Source organism: Guillardia theta, assembly GCF_000315625.1.
Source record: "Guillardia theta CCMP2712 unplaced genomic scaffold GUITHscaffold_18, whole genome shotgun sequence".
Classification (NCBI taxonomy): Eukaryota; class Cryptophyceae; order Pyrenomonadales; family Geminigeraceae; genus Guillardia; species Guillardia theta.
Window position 1 is genome coordinate 169,741 of NW_005434656.1, and position 16,036 is coordinate 185,776.

The 16,036-nt window shown below is 53.9% G+C and overlaps 3 protein-coding genes across 3 annotated transcripts; 1 reads left to right on the forward strand and 2 right to left on the reverse strand.

Moving 5' to 3' along the window:
* Positions 1-187: 187 nt before the first annotated feature.
* On the reverse strand, positions 188-4,581 carry GUITHDRAFT_104806 (hypothetical protein; the record flags this gene model as incomplete). Its single annotated transcript, XM_005836199.1, has 26 exons — positions 188-277; positions 324-386; positions 545-599; positions 652-724; positions 776-807; positions 869-944; positions 1,006-1,190; positions 1,628-1,690; positions 1,803-1,972; positions 2,245-2,352; positions 2,714-2,776; positions 2,907-2,982; positions 3,181-3,245; positions 3,340-3,410; positions 3,461-3,499; positions 3,549-3,588; positions 3,646-3,720; positions 3,772-3,803; positions 3,861-3,911; positions 3,964-3,990; positions 4,043-4,103; positions 4,149-4,193; positions 4,243-4,298; positions 4,346-4,385; positions 4,431-4,475; positions 4,525-4,581. The coding sequence occupies 26 exons, from the start codon at positions 4,579-4,581 to the stop codon at positions 188-190; spliced, it is 1,758 nt and encodes a 585-aa protein (XP_005836256.1).
* Positions 4,582-5,560: 979 nt separating this feature from the next.
* On the forward strand, positions 5,561-9,766 carry GUITHDRAFT_104807 (hypothetical protein; the record flags this gene model as incomplete). Its single annotated transcript, XM_005836200.1, has 7 exons — positions 5,561-8,782; positions 8,827-8,964; positions 9,015-9,149; positions 9,195-9,329; positions 9,392-9,451; positions 9,501-9,632; positions 9,683-9,766. 7 exons carry the CDS (start codon positions 5,561-5,563, stop codon positions 9,764-9,766), a joined length of 3,906 nt encoding a protein of 1,301 aa, XP_005836257.1.
* Positions 9,767-10,039: 273 nt separating this feature from the next.
* Positions 10,040-15,750, reverse strand: GUITHDRAFT_135976 (hypothetical protein; the record flags this gene model as incomplete). Its single annotated transcript, XM_005836201.1, has 3 exons — positions 10,040-10,091; positions 10,135-10,876; positions 10,938-15,750. The coding sequence occupies 3 exons, from the start codon at positions 15,748-15,750 to the stop codon at positions 10,040-10,042; spliced, it is 5,607 nt and encodes a 1,868-aa protein (XP_005836258.1).
* Positions 15,751-16,036: the final 286 nt, after the last annotated feature.

A 16,036-nucleotide genomic window follows, 5' to 3' on the forward strand; every position in this document is an offset into this window, starting at 1 on the left:
CCTCCTCCTCCTCCCTCCTCTTCCTCTTCCTCCTCCCACTTCACTCCTTGTTTCAACTCTTCTGTACATACCTATCAAGTTTCAAAACACAGTCCAAAGCGTGTTTTGCCTGGAAAGTACGTCAACATCTTCCCTCCTCCTCCTCCTCCTCCTCCCTCCGCCATGATCCTCATTCCAACTTTCCCCGTTAGCCTCCTTTCTCCCTCACCTTGTTAATGTGACACCATTGGAAGGAGGCAGGAAGGATGAGATAAGTCAACGTATCCCACAGAATGTGCTGCCCATCCTTCAGCGCCCTCGTCTCCTGTGACTCCTCCTCACACCTTCACATCCAGCTCCGTGTAAACTTCATGCATCGCTTCGAAGGCCCCGAGCGTTCTGTACAGCTGACGTGCCGAGTCAGATGAAGATCAGGGCTGTGAGGTTGTTTGAAAGCATCACAAGCAGAACATCTACATGTTGAGGGAGGAGACAACAACAGGCATGAAGTGGAAGGCAACGACAGGCTACATTAGTAGTTGATACACCAAGAGCCCGACCTCACCTTGAGGAGAAGTAATTTGAACTGAAAGTTGGTCGGAGAGACATGCAGCCCCCACCTTAAGACATCGTGAGCAAGAGAGACAAAGATGGGGAGCAACAAATCTTGACCGGGCGACGATGCTGGCGTCCACCAGATAGCACTCATCTCTAGTCTGGCAGAACTTGTCGAAGAGCAGTCTTGCTGCGAGCATCTCTTGTTATCGATCCTCTCTCTTTCTCTCACTCTGCTCACCAGCAACCAGCGTGTTGTCGTCCGACGGTGTTCTAACATAACGAGGGAACGTCACATGCGAACATCTCTTGTTTCTCTCCTCTCCGCTCTCACCGATCTCGAGGGTAACCGGGCTTTCTCTTCAGCCTCTTGACGCAAGAGAGGGCAGCATGCAAGTGCTCCTGCACCTCTGCCAGCCAGTCAGGAGCGTACAAGGTGCAGAGATCTTGTGCGGAGAAAGTAGAACAAACCTTGTCTGAACTTGGAGTCGTCCGACACGATCGATGTGTGCAAACCCAGCATCCTTGATATCTTTGTCATCGTTCCGAATCGCAAACAAACGCTCTCAAGGTCGTCCGAGGCGTCTTTGTGCGGCCCTGAGCCACCGAGAGTCTTGAGCTTGTCCATAATGATCTGATGTTGATCGACAGGAAACCTTTCATCACCATCGTTAAGATCATTGTCATGGTTATGATCATTGTCATCATTATCATCACTAAAGACAGGAATGTCCTCGTCAAAATCATCGTAAACCGTCGCACTTTCATACGGCACCTATGTGCATATTGTTGCGTTGGTACCACCTCATCTCAGCTCATCTCATCTCATCTCATCTCATCTCATCTCATCTCATCTCATCTGACCTCATCTCATCTCACCTGACCTGACCTGACCTGACCTGACCTGACCTGACCTCATCTGACCCGTCTGATCTGATCTGATCTGACCTCACCTGACCTCACCTCATCTGAACTGATCTGATCTGATCTGATCTCACCTCATCTCATCTCATCTCATCTCATCTCATCTCATCTCATCTCATCTCATCTTATCTCATCTCATCTCATCTCATCTCATCTCATCTCATCTCACCTTTGCAGGGGAACCACCAGGTCATACGCACACATGTCCTTCGTGCAGAACATTTCCACATAACTGCAGCAACATTAAAATCTATTCCATCAATTTCCGTCTCCCTCCCTCCCTCCCTCCCTCCCTCCCTCCCTCCCTCCCTCCTGCTCCCCTCCACCATGGTCCTCTCCCTTACCTGTACACTGCATCGATGGACTTGCCCAGGATGTCTTTGTGGATACTCAGGTGCGCAGGGCAGAAGGCGAGCAGCCTGGTGTAGAGCTCCACAGCGGCGAGATGGGGAGTTCGGGACTTTATCTCTCCAGTTTGATGCTCAATGAGAAATGCAATCATTTTCTCCCCCTCCTGCTCATCAGAGATCAGTCAACCACCTCCCCGCCTCTCCTCCCACCCATCCTCTCTGCCCTGCCCTCGTTCTATTCATGCTTGCCCCCCCTCCCCTCCTAATTCTGATCCTCCTTCTCTACCTTCTGACCATCTTTCGTCCCCATCCCCACCTCCGTTCCAACCTCTATGAGCCTCAAACCTCCCTCAATCATCACATCCCTCCCCCCTCCTCCCTCCTCCTTTCTCTCCCCCGCTTCCTCTCCTCCGCTTCCTCTCCCCCGCTTCCTCACCTGCATAATCCACTCGAAATCCTCCTTCGGGTTCTCAACAGGAGCGATAGTGATCGACATCCCACCGACACTTCCTCCCTGAGGAGCGTTGGAGGGAACGGGAAAGTTCTGCAGCGTCCCGGTTTAGAGGAGGAGTGAAGGGAGAGAGTTGACAGCAGGGACAAATTGCAAGGATGCGACGCGATGAGGAGCGGAAGAGGCAGTGAGGAGGCAGGAGGAACTTGACGGGAGGGGGGGGGCGGGAAGCGAGCGGAAGAGAGGGAGGTGGAGGTGGAGGTGGAGTGGACGGGGAGAGGGAGGTGGAGGGGGAGGAGGAAGGGGAGGGGGAGGGGGAGTGGGAGGAGGAAGGGGAGGGGGAGGGGGAGAGGGAAGGGGGAAGGGTGGGGGAGGGGGGGAGGGAGGAAGGAGGAAGGAGGGGGAGAGGGAGGGGGAGGGGGAGGGACAAGAGAACGAAACGGTCTCCCGATACCTTTTCCTTCATGATACAATCAAGAACCCCCCGCACGTGTGACCATTCTTCCTTCCCCTTCACCTGCTCCATCTGGTTAGCTCTGCTGTTCCTTCTCCCTTCCTCTTCGTCTCCCCCTTATTCCCTCCCTCCCTCCCTCCCTCCTTTCCTCCCTGATTTCTCTCCCTCCCTCCTCCTCCTCCTCCTCTTGTACCTGCCCTTCGTCCACGGTCATCAGCTCCATGTACACTGCCCGCGCCTCCTTCCAGTTTCCGTTGTTGAAGAGAAGACTACGATACAATCACAACTTCTGCTTCTTTCCTCCATAAAGATGTGAAAGATAGTAAGGGAGAAAGAGGTATAGTGACCGAGCGAGCGAGGTAGGTAGGTAGGTAGGTAGGTAGGTAGGTAGGTAGGTAGGTAGGTAGGTAGGAAGGGTGAAAAGGAGGTTTCAGGATTGAGAAAAGGATGAAGGAGGGCGGGGGTACCGAGCTTTAGTCTGCAATCTCTCAATCTTGGACGTGTAGTTGTCACCGATGGGGCTCTCAAGCATCTGTCGACAAGTCTCGTCAACTTGGGACAACATAGAATGGAAACGAGCGCAAGGAGGTACTCTGAGCTACCGACAGACAACCTCATCCTCGCACCTGGACGGCCTCAGCCAACTTGCCCTGTCGCTCGAGGATCTCAAGGTAGAGCCGCATCTCCTCGTATGTGTCTGAGCAAGCTGGTGAGGAGGAGGGGAGGGGCGGACAAGCCTCGTCTCACTCAGCTTCGACTCTTCTGCTCTCTTCGCCATCTGTCGCTCTGCGTGCGAGTGTGAGGAGAGGAGCAAGTCAGCAGCGAGCGTCTCTACCTGTGAGGAACAGCAGTTTCGGAGGAGCTCCTTCCATCACCTTCATGCCCATCAGTCCCACTTGTCACTTCAGTTCTCGCCGCAGCCTCTTTCTTACTTGTAGTGTGGTAGCAACGATCGCCCACAGCGCGTACTGCTCGCGGCCAAACTGTTTCTGCAACTTCTGAGCGAGCTGTTCCGAGGCTATCAGGGGAGTCAATCAGCTCATTCCGTGCGTCCTAACCTGTTGCTGCTTCAAGAAATCTCTTTCTCTCCCTGTACGAAGATCAGCAAGCAGCACCAGCAAGTCAGACACAGAAGCCTTCCTCTCACCATATGCGGCGAACAAGCACAAGGCAAGCTCCTCATTGTTCGGCTCCTGCTCTAAGTCAGGTCATGGCTCGACCTTCCCCTTGACTCGCCTTGTTCAGAGCACTCTTGAAACATTCCGTAGCTTCTGAAGCTGATCCGCATAACGTCAGCATCCCCTCCTCTCCTATTATTATTCTCTTCACCGGCTCCAGCTTCTCGGAAGACTATCGCAAGATTGTTCAGCAAAGTCTCGTCCCCTTCCACCTGTAGGCGGGTGAGGTCAACAATATTCTTGTTCAGCTCTCTCACTTGTCTTTGCGCCTTCAGCTCATGTGCCAGCTGCAGAGCTTCCTCCTTCCCTTGCTGTCAGCGCGTCGCACTAGCTCCCCTCTTCCCTCCTGACCTTCTTCCCTACCCGCACAAGGGCCAGGGCCTTCAAGATGAGCAGCTGTGGGTTTCCTGCCGACCATGGGTGAGGAGAGATGCGTGAGCTCATGGCGAGCCACCAGCTTTCTTCTGCAGGAGAGGACCGAGAAGTTTCAACGCCTGCTCCAGCTCATTACCTCAGCCCATGGCGCCTCCTCCCCTTACCTGCTTGTTCTTCCTCATCTCGAGGGCTTCGTAGACCGCCCTGACCTGCCATGGTTCGCAAGTGACAATGTAATACTGCTCTCCTCCTCCACACAATGTGCTGAGCATCACAACGTGACGATCGTCGCACCTTGCTGGATATGTTGCTCATGTTCTTCGATGGCAAAGAGCCCTGAGGTCCCGAACCGACGGCGTTCAACCCTGGCAAAGAAGCGCTTCAGTTGCTCCTCTCAGGTTTGATCCCCATGTCCCTCTCTTCATTCAGATCGTTGAAACAGTTTCACACCTCACATCGCCTGCTCTCACTTTCCTCTAGATGTCAAGAAACTCGTAGCTTCCCATCTCGTAACACGAAATCGCCTCTACTCTCCTCCTGGCCTTCCTGCCATCATCCTCCATGCTCGTCTCTTCTCCTACCGAGTCCCGATCTTACCACCCTGTTTCCTCCTCCTCCTTCTTCTCCTCCTCCTCCTCCCTTCTCTCCTCCTTCCCTCTCTCATTCCCTCCACCCCCGACAAAGAATTCTGCATGAAGCTCGTGGCATTGTCGTTATCCGTCGTTACGTTACGGTTGTATACGGTTACAAATCCACTGGAAATCTCAGGGGTAGGCAACGCAAAGGGTCATCCAATGGGGGTACATTTACAAAGCTTTTCCCTTCAAGCAAGGGGTATATGGATTGTCGGTGGGGTGGGTAGAAGGGGTGGGGCGAATGGCAGAGGGGGAGCGGCATGGCTGGGAATTATGTGCTTGTTTTTTGAGGGAAATGGCGAGAGGGATGGTAGAAGCAGAGGATATGGCAAGAGACATAGAGACAATGAAAGAAGTAGAAGTGCCGACGAGGAGTACAGGAGAGATAATGAGAGGACATGAAGGAAGATATCGAGAGAGGAAAGTGACCAAATCATCGTGAGTGCTCATGGGAAGAGATGAAATGGAAGGGTGGAGGTCGCAACAGGAGAGGAAGAGACGGGGTGAAACAAGCGAGCTAGTTGAATTCGTAATAATTCTACATCTGAGAGAGATATTGTCCTTCAACCCCTCACATTGCCAAAGTGCTTGATTTGACATTAATTACTCATCTCATGTTTTACAGCGTCGGGAGGTGGCGTGACCCCGTAGCAATGGCTATGCCAGAGGACTCCTCAATGGAGGTGCCCGTCAACCTGGCAGTCGACTGTGTCGTTCGCAATGCTATGGAGAAGCTCGTAGAGAAGCAAGCGGACCTGAGGAACAAGTCGTTCCAGAGGAAGAAGGAGCTGGCCAAGTACTTCGAGGAGACTAGACGGCAGCTGATCTCTCTCCTCGCACTTGTGAGATGGCAGAAGAAGCGCCTCAAGGTCACCAAACAGTGCGACGACTTGATCGAGAACTTGAGGTTGCACCACTGGCACATGCACACCACGTCAGAGCGGTTGTGCATTGCGTCGGAAGAGCTAGCATACCAGCACAGGACGCCCATGTATGACATGAGGACAGCGGTCGACGTGCTTGCCAGCGGCACCTACAACGGGCTGCCTGACATGGAGATGCAGAAGATCATCACGCCCAAGGTGACCGACGCTGAGAAGGAGCAGGTGATCAAACGGCTGGACTTCCTCATCCGGACCGAGCTGTTGAACATGAAGATCCCTGCGGATCTTTCCAAGGTCGAGGTGAAAGACGGGCGTCTGACTCTCCAGGCAGACGACGAGTTCGAGCTCGTGCTGTCTCTGCGCCTCGATCAGTCGCCCCACCCCTTCAAAGTCGACAAGGTACAACTCCTCGTCAAGGCTCAAGGCGGCCCCCTGCCCGCGTGCGATGGCCTTGTGCCGTTGATTGAGAACCGGATGATGCACAACCAAGAGCCTCTGGTAGAGGCCGTGACGATCCTTGGAGACTGCGCTCGTTTCCGGACTTGGCAAATTCTTAACTCCCAGGCGCAGGGGCCGCTCTTCTCCCCCAAGGTCGATGTGGAGACGAGCACCAACGGGAATTCTTTCACCGTGTACTACTGGCAAGATTCTCAAGCTCCCGTGTCCTTCGAGTCTCTGATGACGTCAGCCGTGCGGAAGAATACTGTGGAGACCAAAGCAAATGTCTCAGCGGATTCGAGGATCAAGATCAAGAACCCGTGTATCATATTCATGTCTACTAAAGAAGGTCATAGCCGGGTGCAGATCAAACATTCGCCTCCTCTTGTGGACGAGGACGGCAAAATCGTGGAGATTCACGTGAACAGATCGTCTCTCAGCTTGGAGAGTGTGATCCAGGATGTGCTCAAACTGCACAGCAGCTGCAGGCTGCGGTTGCTCCACAAAAGGTTGTCAGAGTACGAATGCCTGCTCCGAGACTGCGACATTGCTGTCACCATGACACCGACAGGGAACGAGCTCGTCGTGCACGTGGAAGGGAAGCCGAGGGTGAGCATCGTCAGTGACTACAAGAGCGGTGAGTTGGAAGCAAGGGACCTACTCTTAACGGACTCAGCGCCAACTTATGAGAAGCTTCAGACTGGTCTACATCGAGCCCTTCTTCGTACGGGTGACGACAGCGTTGCACAAGTGCTCATAGCATGGCGCTCCTACGACATCCTCAACATCGTGACTGGACTTGCTCCCTCGTTCGGATTGAAACCAGCTTTCAAACTCCTCACCTACTCCCACTCACAGTCCATCCAGCTTAACGACCTTGTTAACGAGAAAAAGCCCGGAATCTTCTTGCAGCTTCCTGGTTGCTCAATCCTGGATTCAGGCTACAAGGATCCATCGAAGCCTCTGCCAAAACCTTCCTCGCAAGACGTGTGGGCGCTGATGGTGCAGTACGACGCGTATGAAGGAAAGTTCCACTTCTCCCTGCTCATCTTGTCAGTTTCTAAGGGAGCCAAACCTGTCATCGAGAAGCTGGACGTTGACAAGATCCCCCTCCAATCATGGCCGCCGGCCTCTTCCCAGAATCAAGAACCTCGGACCAAGAAGAGGAAAGTCACCGGGCCGATCGAAACGTCTTCTGTAGAGAAGATCGCAAGGATTCAGCTGGCAAAGGTGTCAGAGATCGTTAGCAAGCGCATCCGTTTCATGCAGCTCGAGAAGCAACTGGACATGCAGAGGATCAAATGGCGAAGTGTGGGTGACGTCATCCTGTTGCACCTACACGCCTCGCTGCTGCAATCCAGGGAGCTGCGCCTGTACCTCGAGCCCAAGTCCGCTTCCTTCGTTGCTGGTGGGTGTTCCGGGTGGAAGGCGGAGATGACGATCACGACATCGTATCATGAGCACTACAAGCATCCCAGCGAGATACTCCCGACCATCAAGAGGGTGGGATTCTTGGAGGAAGTGGTGGAGGAGGGCGGCAGCAACACTCTGACGTTGAATTTCCCCAACATCCATTGTGAGAGCATTCGCATGCTCCAGCAGATCGTTCAGGGTCTGTCGCACATCGCTCGGCTGGCCCATCGCATCATGGAGATCTTCGACCCAGCTCACTCTGAGGAGTACAAGGACCTTCAGGGCACTCTGGCTATCGAGGCGATGGGTCACACCTGCATCGTCCTGCGCATGATCGAGAGCAGGCAGCTGATCAGCATCAGGTATCGCCTACGAGGAGGGTTTGCGGTCTCGATCGGGAACGAGGTGCATCCGCTGACCGGGAACGCGGAGATCGCTCTGGACTCTGAGCAAGATATCGTAGACATCTTGACGTCCATCGTCAGCATGCAGGTGCTACTTGACATCGTCAAAGAGCTGCCGACCAATCCTGGGGACGTCACCTTGTTCAGCCACCATCTTGACGGCCTCTGCGTCATCTTTCGCGGCATGTTCGGCTTCTACATCCGGTACACGGACATCTACTCCATCTCCGACGCCACTGTCTGCACTCCAAGATTCGCATCAAAGGGCATGGTGGAGCAGGACGAGTGGAGCTACAAGTTCCCTCCTACCAGCTTCTCCTCCTTCATGGACACAATCTGGCCCATCCCCGACTGGCAGAACGTCATCAGCTTCATCGTCGATCACATCACAGCGCTTGACTACAACTCTCTGCTTGCAGAGGGTCAGAATGTACTGGTGCCGGAGAGAGAGCAGGGCTACCTGCCCCCCATCCCTCACTTCACCGGCAAGTCGAGCTCACTCGTCTGCAGTAGAGCGCATGTCCAGAAGACAATAGAACTTGCGTACCAGCACATCGTGGTTTCCTTCATGCACATCTATGGTAACTGGCTCATTTCCAAGGTGAACACCTCAACTACCAACCGCATTGCTCCTGCCCCTCCTGCTCAATCTGCCCCTCCTGCCCCTCCTGCCCCTCCTGCCCATCCTGCCTCTGCCCCATCGACATTCATCGTAAGAGGTCGCCATATCTTCTCTCTGGAGGTAATGCACCCATTGAAGTGATCCTGGTTCTGACTTGAGGGCAGCTGACTCAAAAGGGCATGCCGCAATGGAACGGAGTGGAGAAGCTGCGGCTCAAGGTGGAGAACGCGGGAGCTGCCGCGGAGAAGACCAAAGAAACGTTAACGGATGCGGATGTGAAGACGATCGAGAGCATCTTCGAGGTGGAGGACGGTCCCTCTCAGCTGCTGCCCTGACACCCCGTGGGCTGCAGGAGGCCATCAACGAAAGCTGCTCGATGAACCGACTTCGTTCCTTCCTGAATCTCCTCTCCTTCCCTGTCGCCGTCATCCACAGCTTCTGCGAGATCTGGCGAGAAATCTCCATCATGTACAAGCAAGTCGCTGAGGTCACTTTGATCGCTCCCCTGCTTCCATCGTCTCACCCTGAGCAGGTCGCACTTGCCCCCGTCTTCCTCGTCGACACGGCAGAGACCAAGGAGAAGGTTGCGGCAGGTATCCGCAAGGGAGCCCTCACTCCCTCTCCTCGCTCCGACTCCGTCAGCTGCATCCTCCACGATAACACCAAGGTCTCCCCCGCCTCTCGTCTTCCCCCTTCCTCTCCAGCTCTTCACACCCCAGCTGTGTGCAGGACGAGGCCACGTTCGTTCTGCGGTTGTGGATGAACGAGACTCCAGCTGTTGAGGTGCAGGTCAGTTGAGTTTGCGGGGTGTGTCTCATGCTGACCAGCTCATTCCCAGCTCATCTACGCCTACACCCAGTCGAAAATGTTTTCGGGGACCATCACGGTGCTGCCGGTGGGGAGCAGCAGGGAGGCGTCGGCCACCGAGATGGCAGAGACGATCTTGAAGCTGACGGCCAACCCGACGCCGGTGAGGGTCGCGACTCCCTCCTGCTCCTCTCGCCTGACACCCCTGCTCAGGTTCCAGCTGGGCAGCTCTGGTCGTCGGTCAAGAACATCCTCGGGCAGTTCCAGGCTCCTCCTCCTCCCGCGCCTGCGATCTAGAGCTGCTGGAGGACACTTGAGGGAGATTGTCAACGCTGGGAGGGAAGTCACTGGGGTCGAGACGAGGACTTTGTTTAAAGGAGCGAGGGAGGAGGGAAAGAGTAGGAAAAAGTTAGATTGACTGTTATTGCTCACATTTTTACTTTGGGATAGATCTGAGTACAGGTATTTACATTAAAGTTGTCATCTTTCTTCTTCATCGTCTTTTTCTTCCTTCTTTCGTCGTCTTCCCTCTTATTTCGACTTCCTCTCTCTCTCTCGCCTCCAACGACCTCACAGTGTCGGGCATGTAATGTTGTTGTTGAGGATGTTCTCACAGCAGAAACTGGAACATGGTGAGTTCAAAGAAGGCAAACAGGATTGCAAACCTTGCTGAGCTGATCGCTGGCGAGAAGTTCAGCCGGTACGGAGAACCCACAAGCTCGTAGGGCGAGAAGATGCGGTATGAAGGGAAACTTTCGTACAACGGAGTACAACTCCCCCCTCCCGTACAATCTGCATCTGCCGCACAAGATGACCCTGAGTTGGGGCCGAGACAGGAGCAGGTCGCCTCCTGCGCTGTGCTGATTCCATCACAGTAGAGCTCGCCGGTGTCGGAGCAGTTGCATGCTGTATGATTGACGCATGAGCCCGTCAGGTTGACGCTGCCGCCCATGCAGACCTGCCGGAGGACCCGATGGGAACCTTGACAACTTTGACAGTGTCTGAGCTCCTCCACGGCATCAGACAGCTGGAGTTCAGCTGAGGTGTTGGGGGTAGGATGCGGAATCTTCCATTCGATGAAGACGTCGTACGGGAAGGAGAGATCGAAGAACTTGTAGTAGGCTGACGGTTGCACGCTTGACAAGGAAGTCCACTGATCAATGATAAGAGAATTGTCTACCCAGACCTTGACTCTGTCAGAAGTGCTGATGTTTGACCAACGAAAACTCTTGGCCTGGGAGGTTTTCCGCTTCATCGTCATCATCCCATGCAGTCTGATCACGAAGCTTTCGTTTGCCCAAGTCAAGTTGCCGATGGTTTCAAGCGTTGAGTCTGCAAAGTCAGACAAGCCAAACTTGCCGACTGTCTTGAGATCATTCGGCAGGAGGGCATCGGGCTGAGCTGTTCCTGTGAAATTTCATCGCTGTGGATGTCAGTCAGTAACGAGCCGCTAGAGAGGACAGCAGACCTGATGTAGTAGGTGGCGTGCACCATCCCCATGTGAAGCAGTCGGGTGTGCAAGAAGTGAAAGTTCTGACAGGGCGAGGTGTCTCTGTTGAGATGATAGAAGCAGGTATGGACCCCTTTCCCAGCTCGCTCAGCACTTGCCTCTCACTCTGATCGCTAGTCAAGCACGAGCTCAGGCTGCTGGAGGGCTCCTGGAGCTGCGGGAGGATCTTGACCGCTATGGTGGATATGGCACCTCGCCATGGCGGCGTAAGACCTCCAGCGCTGAATCCCAAGAAGGGAGGAGCATAGGAGCTGCACCCAGAGGTCTCGAGAGCAGAACAACCACGGCAGGCGCTCTGATTGCAGTCGGGGCTCTGCTGGTATGCAAATTGAGTGCGAACAAGGAAGGACGCGAACAGCCGGTCGTCGGGTAGCTGACCTGGTCTCATGTTTCCGAACTCGTCTCGTGCCTCGATGAAGAAGGTGTTGCGGTACGGTATGAGAGCCGCAAAGGTCAGGCCGTAGCCCACGAGTGTCGACCTAGAGCCGCAGACAGCAGGGGCTGGCAGGACTGAGACGAGGAAGGGACTTCCGAGAACGTCTTGCATGCCGAGCTGGACGAAGACTTTGTGATCGCCCGAGAGGACAGGGGAGATGGTGCCCACGAAGTATCCAGCTGTGGGAGAGCTGGCCCCTCCTTCTCCTATGGTCTCAAACGGCCGCACGAGACCCTTGAGCGGGTAAGAGACTCTGCCCTGCACGGTAGGGATGAGGTAGGAGGTCTTAGGATACATAGTGATGTTCCACGGCAAACTGTCGTTGAATACCAGGTTGACAACCTTTCCCAGCTCGTCGTTGGCAACGATGAAGAACCTCAGAGTTTGACCCGCCGTAGCAAAGTCCAGCTGATCATCGGCGTGCACGAGAGACTTGCTTGCGCAGATGGCGTCGACGTATGTCCCCAGCTGCTGCGAGGCCTGCGCGAAGTCATACTGGACGAGAGGCCAGTAAGAAGAGCTGCTGGCCAGCAGGCCAGTCTTGTTGCAGAAGCTCTCGATCGTCGCGTCGGAAGGAGCAAGGATCGGACTCGAGTAAGAGAGAAAAGAGGAGTCGAAGGTTGCGGGGGAGGTCTGAGGGTAGAGCAGCCGGTAGTAGATGGAAGATTGAGATGTCGAGCAGAAGATCGACAGCTGGAAGGCGTCGCTCCGGTTACTTGAGGCCTGGGAGACGAAGACGGGTGAAGAAGCTTGAACATAGAAGGTACTTGAGTTGGCGACGTCCGAGTCTTCTAGCCCCTCCTTCACAGCAACTGCGCAAACTCTTGTGGTGGATGAGACATAGAAGGGCCCGGAGTACAAGGAGCTCGCGTTGGAGGGCAGGCTCTCATCTAGGGTGTAGAAGATCGCGGCCCCTTGCGTGCTGCTGCGGATGAAGATAAGGCATCGGCTGATGCACGTGACTGCGACTGGGGAGGAGAAGCGAGGAGTAGACACTTTGTTCACAACTCCCGGCTGATTGTCCATAGCGCTCAAGACATTCATCGCCTGCTGGGGGATTGACAATGTCCCAGTGACTTGTATGGATACATGCTGCGCTTGTTGCACCACACTTGGGTTGACGACCTTGAAGGACAGAGAGTATACCGTCCTCGCTTCTAGAACAAGCCCTCTTCTCACGTAGAATACAACATTTCCTCCCACATAGCTTCCCGTTCCCGCAGTGTTTGCATATTTGTCTCCTGTCAACAACTGACTGCCAACGGAACTCGAAGAATCTTGCAGTAAGGGAAAGTACAAGCTCAACCCAAGGTTGCCGAGCCCGGAGATACTGATCACGGAGTCAGAGTTGAGGTTCACGTTCACTTCGAACTCAATGGTCAGTAAATTTTCTTCCCCTGCCAACGAATTGTTTTGACTGATTTCTGCCCGCAGCCACCTTGCGATCAAGAGAGTAGCTGCGTTGCCAGCTGCCTGTGTGACCGCATGAGGAAGAATATTGAGGGTGCCGGTGGTTGATACAAAGAGGCTGGGAGGAGCTTGCCCTTGTAGACTGTTGTTCACTGAGAAGGAGAAGACGTAAACATCTCCGGCCATGGAATTGTTTGTGACATTTAGAATGAGAGTAGATCGCGACCAATCGAAGGCATGGAGCGAGAGGAAAGCAGACGCGTTCCCTTCGATCGTCGACACGACAGTCTTGTCTGGGTCTGTTCCATTGAGACCGGAGACAAGAAGGACCCCACCTTGCAGGAGCGACGCGCTTGTAGAGAAGGAGACGGAGATGGTGTTGGCAGCCGCAGCTGAGGCATTGCTCTGCCAGCTGCTGGCAGAAAGAAACTGAGCGATCAGCAGGGGAGCCGCATCTCCAGTGCTCGAGAGCATGGCCTCAGGCCCGATGGCGCTGTCATACGTCCCATGCTCGATAGTCAACAAGATGCTGAGGACCTGAGGCTGCTGCCCCTGCTCCTGGTTCCTGCCGTGCACAGAGAAGACGATAGTCTGGTTGGCCAGGGACCCGTTAACAAAGAATAAGGAGAGGCTTGACGATGCAGCTTCCCAGCCTCCTGTCTCTGCCACTTCTAGATTGCGACTGCCTGAAAAAATCTCAGCGCCGACAAAATCCGAGCTGAGATTGGTAGGACTGGACAATTGCACGAGATCAGTCTCAATGAGAAGCCCATTCATGTTTGATATCAGGATGGAAGAGTTTCTGGTGACATCCACTGATATCTGTAGAGTGAAGGTCAAGCTGTTTGAGCTGTTCTGACTTGCTGAGGCCTGTCCTACGATTTTGGTCACAAAACTTGGAACGACAACCTTGAGAGGGAGCGAGCCGTTAGTGATTCCATCGCGGCTTTCTTGTACAACTTGCATGGTCTTAGAAGCGAAACTCGCAAAGGCTCCATTGGCAGTGATGGACACAGGTGCCTCGACCGCGTACTCTTGCGGCAAAGTCCATTCATCCGGCCGCGGGTTCCTGATCTCTGCCTTGAACGCGTACTGGACACCTGTCTGCATGATCAGGCCACTCCCGATAGTCAGGTAAAGAGTCTCGAACGCGCAAGAGGTACATCCCCAGAGGCCGTAGCCCACGTTGCCTGACGCATCCTGGAAGAGCAGCTCTGCGCTGTTGCCGTTGGTCACGGGCAGCAGCGTGACGGGAGAGGCAGCCTTGGCCCCGGTGAGCGGCTTGATGGTGATGGAGGCTCCGTCGACGTTCTCTAAGTTGATGTTGGTCTGTAGGGTGACATACAGGTAGTTGCTCGCGCCGCTCAGACATGTGCTTTGAGCAATGATGGCCGTTACAAACTCTGGGACAAGAACCCTCAGGGTGTCTGACCCGCGCACGACGCCCTTGATAGTGAGGCCGGTCTTGAGAGCGAGGACAGTCGCGATCGCTATCGGGCCCGACACACTGACTGTGACGTCCGGGGGCTCCTGGGCGTAGGTGGGATTGGTGACTGAGAATTGTAGAGAGTAAGTGGTGTCGGCCCAAAAGGTGCCATACTGCAGCAGCGTCAAGGTGTTGGTAGTCCACAGACCTCTCCTGTACTGACTTCCGTCCCAAAAGCGCGTGTCGGCTCTCGCACCGATTAGCCCATAGTTCAACGATATCGGAGATGTGGCGATGGCACCTGACAAGTTGCCGACGGTCATGACAGCATCTCCTGTGCTGAGGTCTACATTGACGGAGAATATGAAGTAGATCGTGTTCAGAGCTCCTGATACGGGAGTGTTCTGAGTGAGGGTCTTGACGTTGAATTTTCCTATTCTCATCGGCCTCAAGTTTTTGGACGTTGGTATCGACATTGTTGTCCCCGGCGATGAATCTCCTGACGCCCATACTTGGATCGCTGGTTCGTTCTGCCCCGTGACCCCATTGGTGAGGTTGAATGAGAAGCTGTACATGGTGCCGGCCTGGGAGTCTGCGATGACGGTCAAGATCAGCATCTGAGTGGAGACGTTGTTGATCCATTCACAAGAATCGCCGAAGATCAGAGTAGAATCGCTGTTCTGTGTGTCAACCAGCTTCAGATTGCTCGTTGACGGCGTGTCGCTGCCAACCAGCCCAGAGATAGTGATCTTTGTATTCTCGGACACAGTTAGAGATGCTCTCGCTTGGATGCTGACAGTGAGGGTGTTGACGGCTCCTGATGATGGCGTCGACTGCTGGATGTAAGCATACACGAAGTTGTTCACGAGCAAGGGAGCAAGGTTGCCCAGGTCCTTCTCCATGTTTGACGGTGGGATGGGCGCGTTTGCAAACGTCGTGTCAATGACGCAGGAGATGTTGATGACAGGAGAGTCTTGGCCAAGTAGCGGGTTGACTAGAGGGACGATGATCGAGAAGTTGGTTCCAATCGTCATTCCATCTTGCACCACCGATATGATAAGAATCCCGGAGGCATCCCAGTCCGCCGTGCTTGCAAAGACAGAAACAGGAGCAATGATGGAAAGTGAAGGATTGGTAGGTGTGTTTGTTTGATACAACCCAGTGATAGTAATAAAACTCTGTTGAGGAACATCACAATTGACCTGTAAAACGATGGTGATATTGTTTGGCTGTAAGTATGAAACGGTGTCTTGCTTGATTTTCTTTACAACAAAGTATGGCTCTATCAGGTACAAGGCGCTGGATCCGTCAGGTACGCCAAAGGCTGTCAGGTTAGAGAACGTTGTCATGTTTGCGAGTGCATACGCTACGACCCCACTACCATTGATCGAGATCGAAGGCGAACTCTGTACAGATCCAAGATTACTGACATTGAACTCAAATTCGAGGATATCGTTAGCCTGTATGGCAGCATATGGGCACAGAGCAAGATACAACATGTTGTTGGACAGATACCCTGTATTATTTCCTCCCAGGCAGAAAACAACATCATTCGGTGTTGGACTGTTTACATCAATTTGAACATCACCAGGAGAAGGCAAGATTCCTTGCAAACCAAAAATTGTCAACGTCAAATTATCAGCCCCGGACACGTCTACATTTGAGGCAAGAGTAACATGTAACACATTGAAGGCATTGATGAGAGGGACTGTTTGCCCAATCTGTCGAAGCCAAAGTTGAGGAACGATAACGAACAACGGGCCAGAGGCATTTGATACCCCACGA